The following is a 17120-nucleotide window of genomic DNA, read 5'->3' on the forward strand; positions in this document are numbered from 1 at the left end:
CCAGTTCCCACCCCACCCTCTGCCCTCACTCCCCACCCACTGTCCTCATCCCTAGGTGCCCGATTTTTGTCCAGTTTCTTCTTCCCGCACCCACTCCCCTTTCCCCCCAAAGAATAGTCAGTCCATTCCCTTTCTATGTCCCTGATTCATTATAATCACCAGTTCATTCTTCTGATCAGATTATTTATTCACTTGATTCTTAGATTCACTTGTTGATAGATGCATGTTTGTTGTTCACAATTTGTATCTTTACCTTTTTCTTCTTCCTCCTCTTAAAGGATACCTTTCAGCATTTCGTATAATACTGGTTTAGTGGTGATGAACTCCTTTAGCTTTTCCTTATCTGTGAAGCTCTTTATCTGACCTTCAATTCTGAATGATAGCTTTGCTGGATAAAGTAATCTTGGTTGTAGGTTCTTGCTATTCATCACTTTGAATATTTCTTGCCACTCCCTTCTGGCCTGCAAAGTTTCTGTTGAGAAATCAGCTGACAGTCGTATGGGTACTCCCTTATAGGTAACTGACTTTTTTTCTCTTGCTGCTTTTAAGATTCTCTCTTTGTCTTTTGCTCTTGGCATTTTAATTATGATGTGTCTTGGTGTGGTCCTCTTTGGATTCCTTTTGTTTGGGGTTCTCTGCGCTTCTTGGACCTGTAAGTCCATTTCTTTCACCAGGTGGGGGAAGTTTTCTGCCATTATTTCTTCAAATAGGTTTTCAATATCTTGCTGTCTCTCATCTTCTGGCACCCCAATTATTCTGATGTTTGTACGCTTGAAGCTGTCCCAGAGGCTCCTTACACTATCTTCATATTTTCGGATTCTTTTTTCATTTTGCTTTTCCGGTTGGGTGTTTTTTGCTTCTTCGCATTTCAAATCTTTGACTTGATTCTTGCGCTCCTCTGGTCTGCTATTGGGTGTCTGTATAATATTCTTTATTTCAGTCCGTGTATGCTTAATTTCTAGTTGGTTCTTTATCATAGCATCGAGGGTCTCATTAGTTTTCGTGACTCTCTCCTCAAGTTTATTGACAGCTTCTAGCACATTTTTGCAAGCCCTCAAAATTGCGATTTTTAGCTCTATATCCTCCATTTCTGTCATGTTTTTTTGTCTCCGCATTTTTTATGCTTTCTTGGTGCACCCCCTAGTGGTCTTTGTGCGCAGTCTTGTTCTAGTTGAGCCTTGATTGTTGTAGTTAATACTAGAGGGATTTGACCACCAGGCCGACTGGCTGTGTGAATCAGCTGTGTCTGCCGCGGAAAACTTCTGTCCTCTGGGGAGGTGCTAATCTAGCCTTTGCCTGAGGCGATCCGGCAAATGGCTCTGCGCAGGGCTTGGGCGGGGCGGGATCAACAGGGCAGGCGGAGGGAGCAGTTATGGCTGCTCTCAGTCCCGTTCCCAGAGGCTCTGCTTCTCAGAACCCCAGCAACCAACCGCTGCAAACCTCGGAGGGAAAGCTGCCTTCCAACTGATGCCAGACACTCCCGCTTCTCCCGTTTGGGTCCGAGTCCCCAGCGATTCGCCCGTATCTGGAGCTCAGAGTCTGAGACTCCCCCCTGACCGAAAACGACAACCGCGCTCTCAGCCACCAGCCCGCTTTGCGCGCGCACCTCCGCACCTGAGTTTTTTCCACACTGCGCCTCCTCTGAGCCTCGGTGTGCTGTTATTTTTCCTTCTAGTTGAAGAGTCTCTCCTCAGCCAGCCTTCCTGTGGTTCTGGGTGATGTCCGTTCCGTCTTTTAGTTGTATTTTTGAAGTGGTTGTTTGCGGCAGCAGTCTCCGGTGTTTACCTATGCCGCCATCTTGGTTTCTCCCCCGAGGAAAGCCAGGTTGGGAGACAAGGTGGGGAAGACATTTGTGACGAGGCTAAGAGTGTGAGGGCTGTTTAGAATAGTGGGGTTCTCAGGGTGGGGGACCAAACAGAAGGGCTGCAGCAGTGATCTTGGCAGAGCACAGAAAGGCTGTCAGGACCTCTAGGGTCAGGAGTAGGCTGGTGCTTATGGGAAGTGCAGCGGGACAATAGGGCAGCTACTCTGGAATAACTGCTGATGCCACTGGACTCTTCATTCATCAAGAGGAACCTGTGCCACACTGACAGATGTGCTGCGTTAATTGTCCTGTTTCCCTGTTTGATCCTCACAATGGGTTCCTTTGTCTTCATTTTACAACAACTGAAACTTGGAAAAGTTAACAATTTTCCTAAGGATCACATAGTCTAACGGTTCCAAACCCAGTTCCTGCTGACTGCCAATGTGTGCACTTGCTCTCCATGTATGGTCCTGTTCAGAGATAGCGTGGATACAGGGATACAGTGAGTGCATTCTCTCACTGTTAGCCAATGAGAATTGTTGAAAAGCCTGCTAGCACCTCCTGGTGGCAGTGACCCTGTGGTGTTGTGCTAAGGTGAGAGTGCACACTTTCTAGCCAAGGTACCACTAAGTCACTTACTGATGTGCAGCAGCAAGAACATTTCCTTTATGAACAATTGCACTTATCAAATATAGCCGTTAACAGTAATCTGTATACCTCCTGTAACTGCAAAGCAGTAGTTTAACGTTGGCATCTCCCTATAGCATTCAGGGGCTTTCAGATAGAGTGTGAAAGGAGGAACCCAGAGAGTTAAATTCATTGGATTGAGTCCCTTTTCTTATCCATGGGTAGACACCCCCTTCCCTGGAGCCATACCAAAGGCCAGTCCGTTCTCTTACAGCAGGGGTGGGGAACATCATCCGGCCAGCGGGCCATATAAGGTCTACGAAATCATTTGGTCTGGCCTGCCAAGGCATTAGGGGTGAGTTCATTAAATGTTTGACCAAATATAGCAGGCTAATTTTTAAGTTGATAATTTTGTATAGTTCTTGAATGATGTTATAAATATCCAAATGGCCCTTGGCAGAAAAAAGGTTCCCCACCCCTGTCTTACATATGGGATGATTCTTTTTTCCAGTTTCCTTTCATTTTATGATGTCCCATTTCATTGGCTTTTTTCATTAGCATATACATTGGGAATACCTCCCATTGATAAAAGAAGACAGAAAAGCTTTGGGATTCCAAATCCCCCCCCCCCCACCACCCCCCCCCAAACTTCCAATTCTTCCTCATTGTTTCTTAAAGAAGATTTGCAAATTGCCAATTATAAAGTACAGTATAGGGAATGTAGTCATTAATATCATAATAACTATGCATGATGTCAGATGGGTACTAGACTTATTGGGGTGACCACTTTGTAAGTTACATAAATGTCTAATCACTATGTTATACACCTGAAGTGAATATAATATTGTATGTTAACTATAATTGAAAATTTAAATTTTTTTTTAAAGAATGGGTTCTTGAACCTCTTTCCTGCTACTCTTTTCCCAACCTACTGCCCCTTGGCTTCCATCTATCCTAGCCTTCCACCAAAGCTGCTCTTGTGACCCCTGAATGGGAGCAGGTACTACTAATAGTCTTATCAAGACCCCATGGGCCCTGGCCAGTGTGGCTCATGGTGAGGGCATTGTCCCACACACCAAAGGATCGTGGGGTCGATTCCCAGTTGGGGCACATACTGAGGTTACAGGTTCAAACCCCAATGGGAAACAGCCAATTGATGGTTCTCTCTCTCTCTCTCTCTCTCTCTCTCTCTCTCTCTCCTTTCCTCTCTCTCTGGATTCAATGAAAAAAATGTCCTTGAGTGAGGATTAAAAAAGGAGAAAAAGGTCCCATGGGTAGAACAAAGACTAATGATATATGGCCTTATTGAAGGTGGCAGCCATTCTGAATTTCAACTATTGCTTTGCGGTTTGAGCTGTTTCTTCCATGAACATCTTTCTAAGCAGCAAGACTATTTATATATTGATGCTGGTTGGTTCTTTTAAGTCATACTGTGTAGGGCAGGTATTTGATAGATAAATATTGGTATTCCAGAGATAACGTCTTAATCACTTCTTTCCCCTTTTGGATTCTGACTCACTTGAGAAACAGATTCAGAAGTTAGATGGGCATCCAACCATGAATTTGCTTAATGGTGAAAGTTGGACTGGAGAACGTGGCTTAGATATTCTATTAGAAGTTCCTGCCTTGGAATCTGCTTGTGGGAGTGGGTCTGCCAGCCACATGTAGCCCATCAGAGCTTGGCTTTTATCAGCCAGAGAAGGCATTGCTGGCTAATCTTGGTCTGTGAATTACACATCTCAGGGGATCTCCAGGCTTCCTTTTCAATGGCTGTGTAGTTCTCAGCAGAATTTCTGAAATCTACATGGCAGATTTACAGGATTGTGGTGGATAGGAAGTAGACAGTGGCTTACTGGGCTGAATTTTTGTCCAGTTGAAAATTCCTAGGACTGTTTCTATTTGCATTGTTTAATAGCTAGATTGTACACATGAAAGGCGCACGTATTCATTAATGAGCCAGATCAGTGAAGTCAGGTTATCAGTGTCCTTTCTTTATCACAGGTCCAGTTTGTTTATTTCTCCATTTTACAGGTTGAATATAAGCTGGGATTCCAAGTAGACAACTTTGTGGCAATGGACATGCCCCAGGTCAACATTTCTGCTCAGGGGGAAGTTCCACGCACTTTATCAGGTGAGTCTCAAAGACAGTGTTTACCCTACTGATTACAACTGTGTCTCCCGTATCCCCAAAATCACAATTTATATTCCATACTGCTATGTGGTGCATCTTACTTGATAGGCGTAAGATATACAAGTACTTTGAAAAGTAATTTTTATAAATATTGATGATTTGTACTGTCTTTTAAACCATTCCCTCTTTTCCATCACCTCCAGAACTGTCTGTGCTCAGCTCTTCCTTACCTCCTTTTCTGCATTGCTGGCATTGGCCTCTGTGTGGGTCCCCGTGTTTGGTCTTGTTCCTCTGGGAGTAATTCTCACAACCGTGTCCCCCACCTCCATCAACTGAATGCATCCCAGACGCTCTACCCAGCACGCTGGAGGTTGAGCGTCTGCCCCTGCCTGTCTGGCCTTGTTGCTGCACTTGCCCCAGTGTTCCAGCAGCTCCACATCCATGCAGTTCTGATACCCACGCCTTTGCATGTGCTGGTCTCTGTATTTGGAACCATCTTTTCCTCTTGTGAACTCCCATTCACATGTAATAGTCTACAAGTCTCAAAATCTGCACTGTTCTTTTCCTGCCTCCTCTCCCTCCAATTGTTAACTCTTTCTTCTGTCCTTGCTTCCCCATAGAATCTTTATTTCACTATTTTTGAACAGATATACATTATCTTGTAATTCTTTGTTTTTTCTCTCTCCCTGCTAGTCTGTGACCACCCAAAGGGCAGGTGCTGTCTTTTTCAACTCTTTACCCTTGGCACCTAGCATAACATCTGGCCTGGGATAGGCACTCGGGGCTTGTCTGAGTAAATTATTGAAGTGTCATATTTACACCCGTTTAATTACTTTTGGACCAGCCTTTTGAGAAAGGTTCCTGAAGATGTGAAATTTTAAGAAAATGGAAATTATTAAAACTTGGAAGTATAAGCCACAGTGGTGTTGAGGAAGTCTTCCTGGCAGTCTTATTCACTGTTATATATTTTGATTGATTTCAGAGAGAGAATGGGAGAGGGAGAGAGAGAGAGAGAAACATCAGTGATGAGAGAATCATTGATTGGCTGCCTCCTGCATGCCCCTCACTGGGGATCGAGCCTGCAACCCAGACATGTGCCCTGACTGGGAATTGAACCGTGACCTCCTGGTTCATGGGTTGATACCTTACCATGGAACCATATTGGCCATGCCACACAGTTTTATATTTAATCTCTTCATTAAGAGCAGTACATATTGAATTCAGGTGGTGAATTGTCTTTCCTTTTTATCAAGTAATGTTTATTATTGTCGATGTGGCTGGTAAGGTGGCAGTGTTTGCTTTATGTTTCTGTAGCTTAACTATATCACAGTAAGACAGTGGTTCTCAACCTTCCTAATGCCACGACCCTTTAATACAGTTCCTCATGTTGTGGTGACCCCCAATTTCATTGTTACAAATTGAACATAATTAAAGCATAGTGATTAATCACAAAAACAACATGTAATTATATATGTGTTTTCCGATGGTCTTAGGCGACCCCTGTGAAAGGGTCGTTCGACCCCCAAAGGGGTCGCGACCCACAGGTTGAGAACCGCTGCAGTAAGAGAACATATGAGACAAAGTGATATTAATATCATGAGCAAAAGTTGAAAATAATTATCTCTCCACTTATTTCTTGGTTTGTTCTTTAACACTAACTTTTACGTTTGTAATAAATGAAATAATGTCTCAAGCTGTGTAGCCTGAAGATAAGTCTTCTGAAAGTTTCTGCTTAAAATTTTATGTATTTTTAGTTTTATTAAAACAAAAATCAAATAATTTAAAGATATTTGATGGGCTTTAGTGTTGAATTTTAGAAAATTAAAATAAAATTTCTTTTTCTTTTTTTAAACAGTGTTCCGGGTTGAGCTTTCCTGTACTGGCAAAGTAGATTCTGAGGTTATGATTCTAATGCAGCTCAACTTGACAGTAACCTCTTCAAAAAACTTTACAGTCTTAAATTTTAAGCGAAGGAAAATGTGCTACAAAAGTAAGGAATTTATTTACCAATTTATGTATTCTATATAGATTATAAGAAGGTCAAAAATAGATTTTGTAGTGTTTTTTACAGATTTGTAACCAAATCTCTATTATAATTGTAAATGAGGAAAGAAAGAGCACTGCCAAATGAAATTCCAAGGTAATCGCCGGGTCATCTTATAGCCAGGAACTAGGGCCCCCTCAGCCCCTGCTTTCTCAAAATCTTTTGTCGGAATTGCGAGGGAATCTTATACTAGGAATGCGAAATAGCACTGTAGTAATTGAAGACTTAAAGAAATCAGGTGATTCTGACAGGGGCCTCAGTAAAAGAATATTTATTGTATTTCCCTTATAAAGTTACTACTGTACAGAAGCATTGCCTTAGGTCAGAGAGACCGGGGTTAGAATTATGGCTGTGCTCTTGGCAGAAGGTTGGGACAAATTACTTAATCCAAATCTCAGGGGTTTTTTAATCTGAAAATTGGGCATAATAACCTGTTTCAGAGGTGTGTATTGTTTGTTTTAGATCGAATCTAGCCTAAAGCTTAGAATACCATTTGTGGGTACTTAAATATTAGGTGTTTTTGCTTTTGAATAATTTGTTACTCAAATTATTATGCTTATAATGTTCCAAGTACTTTACAGCATTAAACCCATTTATTTTATCATTTTTAAAAAGTATATTATTGATTTTAGAGAGAGGAAGGGAGAGGGAGAGAGAGAGAGATAGAAACATCAATGCTGAGAGAGAATCGTTGATCGGCTGTCTCCTGCGTGCCCCTTACTGGGAATATAGCCTGCAACCCAGGTATGTGCCCTGACTGGGAATTGAACCATGTCCTCCTTGTTCATGGGTCAACACTCAGCCACTGAGCTACACCAGCTGGGCACAGAAACCCTTTTTCATTGAGCATCTATCTATAAGGATCACCCTTTGGTTAATGATGATTATAGTGATGATTATCAGAATAATAATCTATCATTTATTATGTTTTAAGCAACAATTCATATCACATTTCAAATGGTTATAATTAAAGTGTGAATGTGAAATACGTGTAAGATCTTCATCTCTTTAGCAGGTTAGAAACAATATCTTAGTATTATGTTTGCAACAAATATCTTAGTTCAGGCAGTGTTCTGCTATAACATAAAACTATGTTAGAGAAAATTTAGAAAATGTAATTATAATATTTAAGGATTTTCACAGAAAATAATTTCTAAAGCATTTTCTATCTCCTTTTTAATTCAGAACTTGAAGAAGTAAAAACTTCAGCATTGGACAAAAACACTAGCAGAACTATTTGTAAGTGTTTCTGTATTATCCTTCTCCTTCATTAGGAATGAAAAATGGTGATTGGAAATGAACGTGATTACATGAAGCTTGGAGGCCTTGTGGTTTCCAGTTTGTCAAAAGATAAACACCATGCTGTTTAATTTGCTGTTTTGTAGATTGGTATAGTCAGATGAAATTACTAGAATACTAAACATTTCCAGAAGTAAAATTCATATCCTATGTAATAAAAGCCTAATATGCTAAGTGTCCAGTTGTCTGGTCAGCTGTTCAACCAATCAAAGTGTAATATACTAATGATATGCTAAGGCCACTCAACCGCTCGCTATGATGTGCACAGACCACCAGGGGGCAGTCGACTGGTCGACCAATTGCTATGACTGACCACTTAAGGGGCAGATGCTCCAACTGGTAGGTTAGCTTGCTGCTGGGGTCTAGTTGATTGGGACTGAGGGAGACGGGCTGGACATGCCCTGGAGCCCTCCCACGGTCCCTCCCTGGCTGACCAACCTCCTGCGTCCCTCCCCAGCCCTGAATGTGCACCGGTGGGGTCCCTCAGCCTGGCCTTCTCGCAATCCAAGACCCCTCGAGGGATGTCGGAGAGCTGGTTTCGGCCTGATCCCGCAGGCCAGGCCGAGGGAACCCACTGGTGCACGGATTCATGAATCGGGCCTCTAATATATTTCATAACAAGTGATCTAGAAAAACTTTTAAGCAAGAATTCATATCACATTTTAAATGGTTATAATTATTAAAGTGTGAAGGTGAAATACATGTAAGATCTTCATCTCTTTAGCAGGTTAGAAAATCTGATTTGTGACCTGGACCTAACCCTCAGCTAATTTCTTCCAGGTGGAAGTATCAGCTTAAAGACAGATGCTATGTTATTTAAACCTACAGAGCAGAAACTCAAAGTAGATTTTTGTTTTTATGGTAATGGTTGTATTTAGATAGTAACTTAGACTTCCGTTTTCCTTTTCTGACATGGACTCATCATTGAGACTTACTCTCCCTGAGGTAGTTTTAATAGCAGTACCTTAAAAGGTTACTAGATTGTACTTGTGCAGTCAGGTCTGGAGGACCAAGAAGCCATTTGGTCTCTTTGCATTAATCTGTTCGGATATATTGTTTGTGGACTCCAAGTGTAGGTTTTAGAAAGCAATGTTTTTCCCAAGGGCTTGAAAGCTCTAACTTTTACCTTTTGGCCTAACTTATCCCCACACTTGACAACGTCACATAGAGGCGCACGAAGTATTCTCGGACAGAACAAAGCTCTGGGTTCTCCTCCCCTGGCCTGCTTCCTCCTTGTCTTTGTAGAGGTGCCATTCTCTACCTGATTCTTTAAGCCAAAGCTTTAATTCCTCTTTTTCTTTCTACTTCAGTATAATCCACAAACAAGGCCTGTTAATCTGCTTCCCAATCCATTGACTTCTGTCTCCACTAAACACTCTTGCTCCAGCCTCTGCTGTCTCTTTCTTGGACCTCTCACTCTCTCCTTGCATCTGCTCTGCTGCCCCCACAGCATTCTCTACACAGCGTGGAGTCAGTCGTCTTTGTTTTTTCTTCAACTGTGATAATGTGTGTTATTCTTTTGCTTGAACCTTGCGATGATTTCCCATCTCACTTGGGATAAAACGCAAATTCCTCAGGCTTTATTCAGTAGAATTACTTTGATGAAGTACTCATCAAAACTTACTTAAATCTCCAATCACACCAGTTCTGTTCTCTGTCTTCTACTCTGTTCCTCATTTTTCTGTGTCTCTTTCTCAGTTTGCTTCTGTGTGTGTGTCTCTGTCTTCTGAGTTATTTTCTCTATTGCTGAGGCTTCCTTCCTTTCTCCCTCCTTTTTGAATAATGCGAAATATTATTTTATTTCATGATTAGTCTTGTTTTTCTGCTTTTATCTTTAAAAACAGATAAGCAAAATAATTTGTTGCTCTCAAAAGAGAAAAAGGTTAAATGCTTATTGTTGTTGTTTTTAAACATATGGGTTGCTGTGTTGTATATTCCTTGTCCTGGGAGCAGGGTGGTTGGCTGATCTGCCTACTTCAGCATCACTGCTGAGGAAGTATGAGGATCTAGAGATCTGTGCTGTCCAATATGATAACTCCTAACCATATGCAGTTATTTAACTTTAATTATAATACAATAAAAGTAATTCTTCAGTTTCTCAGTTGCACTAGCTATGTTTCAAGTGCTTAGTAGCCACAGGTGGCCAGTGGCTGCTGTATTGGCCGGCTCACATAGGACATTTCCATCACTGCAGGTGGTTTATTATATGGAACCACTGTGACTTTCATACTCATTAACCAAAAGTTCTATTTAAAAATTTTTCTAAAAAGCTACAACAAAACATTTAAAAAATTGTGTGAGCTTACATCAACACACTACCGGTAACTGATCTTATCAGAGAATGGACACATGAAATGAAAATCTTTTTTTACAAAGAACAGGATTCTTATAGTGCATATTGGGTCACAAAGCAACTGGTGAATTTGTTTAAAAAGCTTGATGTGCTTTTCATTTTTATTTCAGATGATCCTGTACATGCAGCTCCCACCACTTCTACGCGTGTGTTTTATATCAGCGTAGGGGTTTGCTGTGCAGTAATATTTCTCGTAGCAATAATATTAGCTGTTTTGCACCTTCATAGTATGAAAAGGATTGAACTGGATGACAGGTATTGTACATATTTTGGGAAAGTAAGGAAATAAAAGCAGTTATGTGCATTTGCCTGGGAGCCCACAGACACCCACGCACGCTGGTGTACAGTGGTGCTAGGGAGGGAGGGAGGATGATCAAGTCCCTAAGCAAAGGAAAAATTACTGTCTTTGTGATTGCTGTCGTTGTGTTTCTCTAATTTTTTTTTTAATTTGTGAAGTCAGAAATTACAGTTTATTAGTTGGTAGAGAAGTCGAGATCAAAATTTCCGCCTCAACCACTTTGATATGACCCTACACCAGACTCCTGGTACCTTTTAAAAATAGCCCTGTTTCTTCCTCCTACTTTGTTCCTCCATCATTATCCATCTGTCCATTCATCCATCTACCCATCCATCCATCCATCCAGTAACATTTCTTTAAAAAAAAAAATGTTTTTATTGATTTTAAAGAGAGAAAGGGATAGAGAGATAGAAACATTGGTGAGAGGGAAACATTAATTAGCTGCCTCCTGCAGGTCCCCTACTGGAGATTGAGCCCACAACCCCGGGCACGTGCCCCAACCCGGAATCAAACTGGTGACCTTTTGGTTCATGGGTCGACGCTCAACCACTGAGCCATTGTGGCCGGGCCCCTGTAAACATTTGTTGAGAACCTGCTATAATTTAAACCATTGGTTCTCAACCTGGTTGCACGTTAGAATCATGGATAAACTTTTAAAACATACCAGTCCTTAGGTCCCACCTTCCAGAGAGTCTGACATAATTGGTCTGAGGTGGTGTTTGGGCATCATTTTTTTTTTTCTTAAAGCTTCCTGGATGATTTTAACGTGTAACCTTTGAGATAAACTAGGTCTGTGGTCGGCAAACTGCGGCTCGCGAGCCACATGCTGCTCTTTGGCCCCTTGAGTGTGGCTCTTCCACAAAATACCATAATGTGACTTTTAAAAAAAAAAAAAGATGTTTTTATTGATTTTAAAGAGAGAAAGGGATAGAGAGATAGAAACATTGGTGAGAGGGAAACATTAATTAGCTGCCTCCTGCAGGTCCCCTACTGGAGATTGAGCCCACAACCCCGGGCACGTGCCCCAACCCGGAATCAAACTGGTGACCTTTTGGTTCATGGGTCGACGCTCAACCACTGAGCCATTGTGGCCGGGCCCCTGTAAACATTTGTTGAGAACCTGCTATAATTTAAACCATTGGTTCTCAACCTGGTTGCACGTTGGAATCATGGATAAACTTTTAAAACATACCAGTCCTTAGGTCCCACCTTCCAGAGAGTCTGACATAATTGGTCTGAGGTGGTGTTCGGGCATCATTTTTTTTTTCTTAAAGCTTCCTGGATGATTTAACGTGTAACCTTTGAGATAAACTAGGTCAGTGGTCGGCAAACTGCGGCTCGCGAGCCACATGCTGGGAATAATAAAATTAATGATATACCCCTTAGCTTCAGGTATTTAATCTTTGACATGAACCCATAATTATGAAGTTTTATGAAGTTGATGATTATGGTATGTGAATTATAGTGTGGGATACAAAAGGTGCTGGTCCTAGCCTGGGTGAATCAGAGATGACAAGGAAGACATTACCACCAGGATAGGGTGAGAGGTCAAGAAGGAATGATAGACAGTTTTATTTTTCCAAGACACTTTTCTTGTTTCCCGCCTCCGGGATTCCCAGTTGCTGACTGAAGACATCCCCAGCTGCAGGGGTTGGCTGTCAAAGCCCTGCTTTATGCAGAGATCTATCTCCCGTGTTCCTTGAACCTTTCCCCCTTTCTGTCCATGCTCTTTCCAGCTGCTCTGGTCAGGTGATTATTGTCCCTCACTTCAGCCCTACACTCTGCCCTTTGGGACTTTTTTTCACAGTTTCCTTTGGTCCACCAGGCTCCCTACATTTCCACCAGTCCAAACCCTGTTCATTCTTCACATTTCAGCTTTATTGCCATCTCTTTCAGGAAGTCTTTTCTAAGCCTCCCAACTACCCATTTCGCTCTCCCCTCTCTCCCTCTCCCTCTCCCTTTCTGTCTGTCTCTCTCTTTGGGGTAACAATTCCTATACCTTTTCCTCCTGAAATCATTTCTCTGTGTACTTGTCTCTCCTACTAGAATGTAAGCTTTCTCCAGTTAGAGAGCAGTGTGTGTTACTTATTGCTGAATCCCCAGTCCTAACACAGTGTTGTTCATACGTTGGGTAAGCACATTTGTGGCACAAAGCCCCAGGGGACAGGGAGCCTGGTTGAATTCAGCACCTGCCCTGAAGTTCTCTCTGTTCCCATTGTTTTCCTTTCTTTACCTGACTCGAGAAAAACCGAGAAAGGAGATGCGAATGAAAAGAGAAATACATGGGTGATGTGTTTCAGAATATGTTTTGTATGTATGGTAGTGTTGAAGTTTAGACTTCGGTTTTATAGAGGAAGAAGTGGTCTTTGGAAGCACTGAGGGAACAGGTAGAGTTAGAGGGCAATGAAGAGCGTGACACTTAGAGGTCAGTCTCCATGCACACATTTCCCTTGAGTGCTTGCCTAAAGGAAAGCTGCCGTTGTATTGAGTGTTTTCTGTTTACCAGCACTGTACGAGCACTTTCCATGTATTATATGAGTGTGCCAGGGCTGGGAGCCCACGTCGGCCAGAGCTGTGCAGGCGCTTCCAGATCACTTGGGGCATATACCTCTGCCTGCGGAAATAATCTGTTACCACCCATGAATTGGTCCCAGTTCTCTCTAGCTTTCAGGTGGATGTTTCCAGACATTGCCTGAATAAAAGCAACTTACACTGTCACCTGTTTTCAGAGCATAGCTTAGTAGTTAAGAGCTTGGCCTCTGGAGCCAGAGCGTCTCTGAATTCTGGTGTCCTGCTTACTAGCTTTCTGGCCTCAAGTATGTTATGTCGCCTCTTTATGTGTCAGTTTTCCTCGTCTCTAAAGCAGAGATAATAGCGGCACATACTTACTGGGGATGTTGTGAACTTACATATAGTAAGTGCCATTATTACGATTTTTGTTTTCAGAAAGGTTCGGTGTGTTAGTAGTGATGGACTAATTCCTTCTGCTTTTTTCTGTTCTGTTAGCCACTATTTATGATGTGCCTGGCAAGCTAACAGGGGTGACTAGAAAGTTCCCATCCAGTAATCCAAGAGCATTTAAGAGACACATACTTCCCTCTGCACAGGGCCCACTGAGATCGCAGTGGCTGCCGCTGTATTGCGTGTTTTCTGTTCACCGGCACTGTACAAGCACTTCACATGTATGATCTGATTTGACACTCACGTCACCTACGGTGTGAAATTGTCCTCATTTTAAAGATGAACACACAGGCTTAAAGCGATTAACTTTTCCAGGACAGCAGTGCTAGCACCAGGGCAGAGCAGCAGGAGACTCATTATTGCAGTAGCTCATATTGTAATTGTACAAAGCATTTGCTGCGTGTCAGGCGCTGTTACACATGCTTGACCCCCATTAGTTCCCCTAATCCTCGCAGCAGCCCTGTGCGGTTGACGGGACCCGTGGCTCCATGGAATTCCTGGGGCAGGGGTGATGGAGAGTTCCTCGATTCCAGGCATTCAGGGGCCGAGTTCTACTACACACAGAGTTTCTTTAGAGGCAGAGAAGGAAACTCCCTGGGCGGTGCTCCTGCCAGGGGCACTTGGGTCCCATGTGTGTAGCTGTCCCTGTCCTGACACCCGAGGTGATCTTTCCGTCTCAGTGCTATGCCAGGTGAGACTGTCCTGAGAGGCAGAGCTTCTCGCCACGTTCACTCCGAGGCCCTGCCCCAGTGGGATGCTCTGCACCCTGTCCACACTGTGGTCTTCCCCTGTTCGTTCATGACTGCAGGGAAGTTCGTTCCTCGTTTGTGGGTACTTGAACTTGCTATTTTGCAATATCTTCATTTTTCATTATCTCCATTACCCCACCACCCTCACCATGACTAGTGATGAGGTTACCTGTATTTCTTTTTGTTTCTGTATCTATTGCCTAACAGGTCTCAGCCGAATGAATGTCGGATGAAAAATTTGTTGATTGAAGAATGAGTAGAGAGAGGCAAAAACCACTCTGTTATACCACGGGTGGGGAACCTTTTTTCTGCCAAGGGCTATTTGGATATTTCATAACATCATTCATGGGCCATGCAAAATTAACAACTTAAAAATTAGCCTGCTATATTTGGTCAAGCATTTAATTAACTCACCCCTAATGCCTTGGCAGCACTGAGGGAGAAATGAGGTAACAGGAATGAGGCAGGGCCAGACCAAGTGATTTCTCGGGCCTTATACTGTCGCCCGCGGCCGGGACGTTCCCAACCTCTGCGTTATACCAATAATTCTTTGCCTCTTTCGGTATATATCACCAACTCATGTCAGAAGCAACTGTTCTGTCTTTTTGTTACAAGGAAGTATGGTTTTCTCTGCTCAGTGATCGAGTCAGTAGTTGTTCACTGAGCTGTCACTGAGGCTCGGTTGGGCCCCCTGGGCCTGCAGTGCCAGGCGCTGACTTCAGTGCTGGGGAGGAAGGAGTGAACAGGCAGGTGCTCTCCCCACCTCAGGGCCTGATAGCGGCCTGGGCAAGGCAGATAGTGAAGAAGAAATCCCTGCTGTCCAGCTTCACGAGGCGGGTCTTTGTATACTATGTCTACTGCCGGGTCCCCAGCACCCAGCACAGCATCTGGCATGTAGTAGACACTTAACAAATATTTGTGGGATGAATAAATAAAGTTACAGAGAAGACAGAGAAACACAAATTGTAATAAGTGCTGTGAAGGAAAATGATGCTCTTTGCCCTAACTCCTAACTTCAACTCTGAAGCAGAGTTAATATCCCCATAACTAATCTTACTTGATTATGAAAATCAAATTAGGTAATTTATTTAGACTGGTTTTAAACTATTAAGTGCTAGAAAGCGTACATTTTTATCCCGTTTTCTACCTCATGTGATACAGGTATATAGGTTACGGGTTTAATAGTTACCAGGGGTGGATCCCCAACTGCTGCCCGCCTCTCTTTTAACAGTAAGTCTGGGGTTTAAAGGTTTGTTTAACCACTTAACGTAGTGCTTTACTCATTGTAGGGACTCACTAAATATCTGTTGAACAAACAAAAAATTGGCATGGACATACTCATAACATCTTGGTATGCCCACAGTATTTTCAAGAATTCTGAGTTGGTACAAGAGTGCCACCTACTGGAGATAGTAAATAATTTGGGGTCTGAGCATTCTCCCATTAGTGTATGTTGGTTGCAAGGGAATATCTAACTAGTGTTTTCATATATATTATACAACTTGAGCCTCAAAAAGTCCTGGGTGTAGGTTATTTTTCGTTTTATTTTATGGGAAATAAATTGAAGTTCCTTATTTCCCCCCCTTTGGGGGATGGGGATGCTTCTTTTCCCTCCTTGTTATTGAATCCTGGACTTTTAACAACTTTGTTTTCTGGGTGATCTTTGAGTAGCACTCCAAAAACGGGTGTCTTGTGCTTCCTTGTCATTCTAAGGCTTGGGGATGCATGATATTAGTAATAACAGAAATAATTAGTAATAATAATTTGTAAATGCTCTGTTATTCCCTCATCTGTATGCCATTTGATTTTGGACCATCATTAAAAGAGACCTATCTTTCTATTCCTTTTCTTAAAAACAATCTAATTGAATGGCATGGGCTCTTTTTATAAGAGGTGATTCATAGTTCCGTAAAATATTATCGTTGTATGAGGTTCAGGACAGCTATTATCTGTGGAATCTTAGGACCGGCACCTACATTTCTGAATGACTTTGATAGGTGAACCTGCTTGATAATTGTGTAAGTAGAAGGGAAAGAAAAAATCTAGCTTTGCATTATGAGGTAGTTAAAATTTTCAATATGAAAAATTTGTGATGGAGATCCATGCATTATTGCCATCTCTGTCAGGACTTTAAGCTAGTTATAATGTCTGCATGCTTTTTGTGTGATTGGAGAAAGGACATTTCTCATTGAAGCTGACATGCCAAATATTTCTCTTAATTGTTTGCAGCATCAGTGCCAGCAGCAGTTCCCAAGGGCTGTCTCAGCCATCTACCCAGACGACTCAGTATCTGAGAGCCGACACACCCAACAATGCAACTCCTATCACCAGTAAGAGTTAATTTAATTCTAAAGTTGATTTACTAAAGTTGTCCGTGGTCTGTCAGTGGTCCTGTGTGGTTAGTTACTTATGGGACAAGTGTACCATACTACATACATAGTGTCTGGTTGCAGAATTAGGTTTGATCCTCAACTTTTGCTTTCTGGAGCATTGAATGAAACATTCTGGAATTGGAGTATGAAAAGAAAATTTACATTTAATTGCTATATTTAGTTTCGTGGAGCTTTCCATAGATTAATTATATTAAAGAGCTATAAAATCACTCCTATAGAAATTCGGAAGGAAGGTTTTCAGGTATTTAGGTAGCCATTGAGCTGCATGAAGACAGAGACTTGGATTTTAATACATTGTTTGGTGGTCTGATGGGCCATGGTAAGGACTTTACATTGTTTTCTAATCTGGATAGGACACTAGCTGCTATTAGAATTGAGAGCTCGAGATCTGATTTCCTGTTTTTTGAATAAGGGTTTTGTTTTGTTTTGTTAAAGTTTACCCTAGGATATTTTTAGAGAGA

The 17120-nt window shown here is 42.1% G+C and overlaps 1 protein-coding gene across 4 annotated transcripts in view; it reads left to right on the plus strand.

Moving 5' to 3' along the window:
• RYK (receptor-like tyrosine kinase) overlaps positions 1-17120 on the plus strand; it is a 64726-nt gene that overhangs the window by 9634 nt on the left and 37972 nt on the right. For all 4 annotated transcript variants that reach the window (XM_014537517.1, XM_014537514.1, XM_014537515.1 and 1 more), the window contains 5 exons: positions 4463-4562; positions 6418-6552; positions 7792-7845; positions 10369-10513; positions 16496-16596. In XM_014537517.1, coding sequence (XP_014393003.1) covers positions 4505-4562; positions 6418-6552; positions 7792-7845; positions 10369-10513; positions 16496-16596 — 493 coding nt within the window. In that variant the 5' untranslated portion in view covers positions 4463-4504. The remainder of the gene's footprint in view (positions 1-4462; positions 4563-6417; positions 6553-7791; positions 7846-10368; positions 10514-16495; positions 16597-17120) is intronic.

This window comes from Myotis brandtii, unplaced genomic scaffold (assembly GCF_000412655.1).
Source record: "Myotis brandtii unplaced genomic scaffold, ASM41265v1 scaffold18, whole genome shotgun sequence".
Lineage (NCBI taxonomy): Eukaryota > Metazoa > Chordata > Mammalia > Chiroptera > Vespertilionidae > Myotis > Myotis brandtii.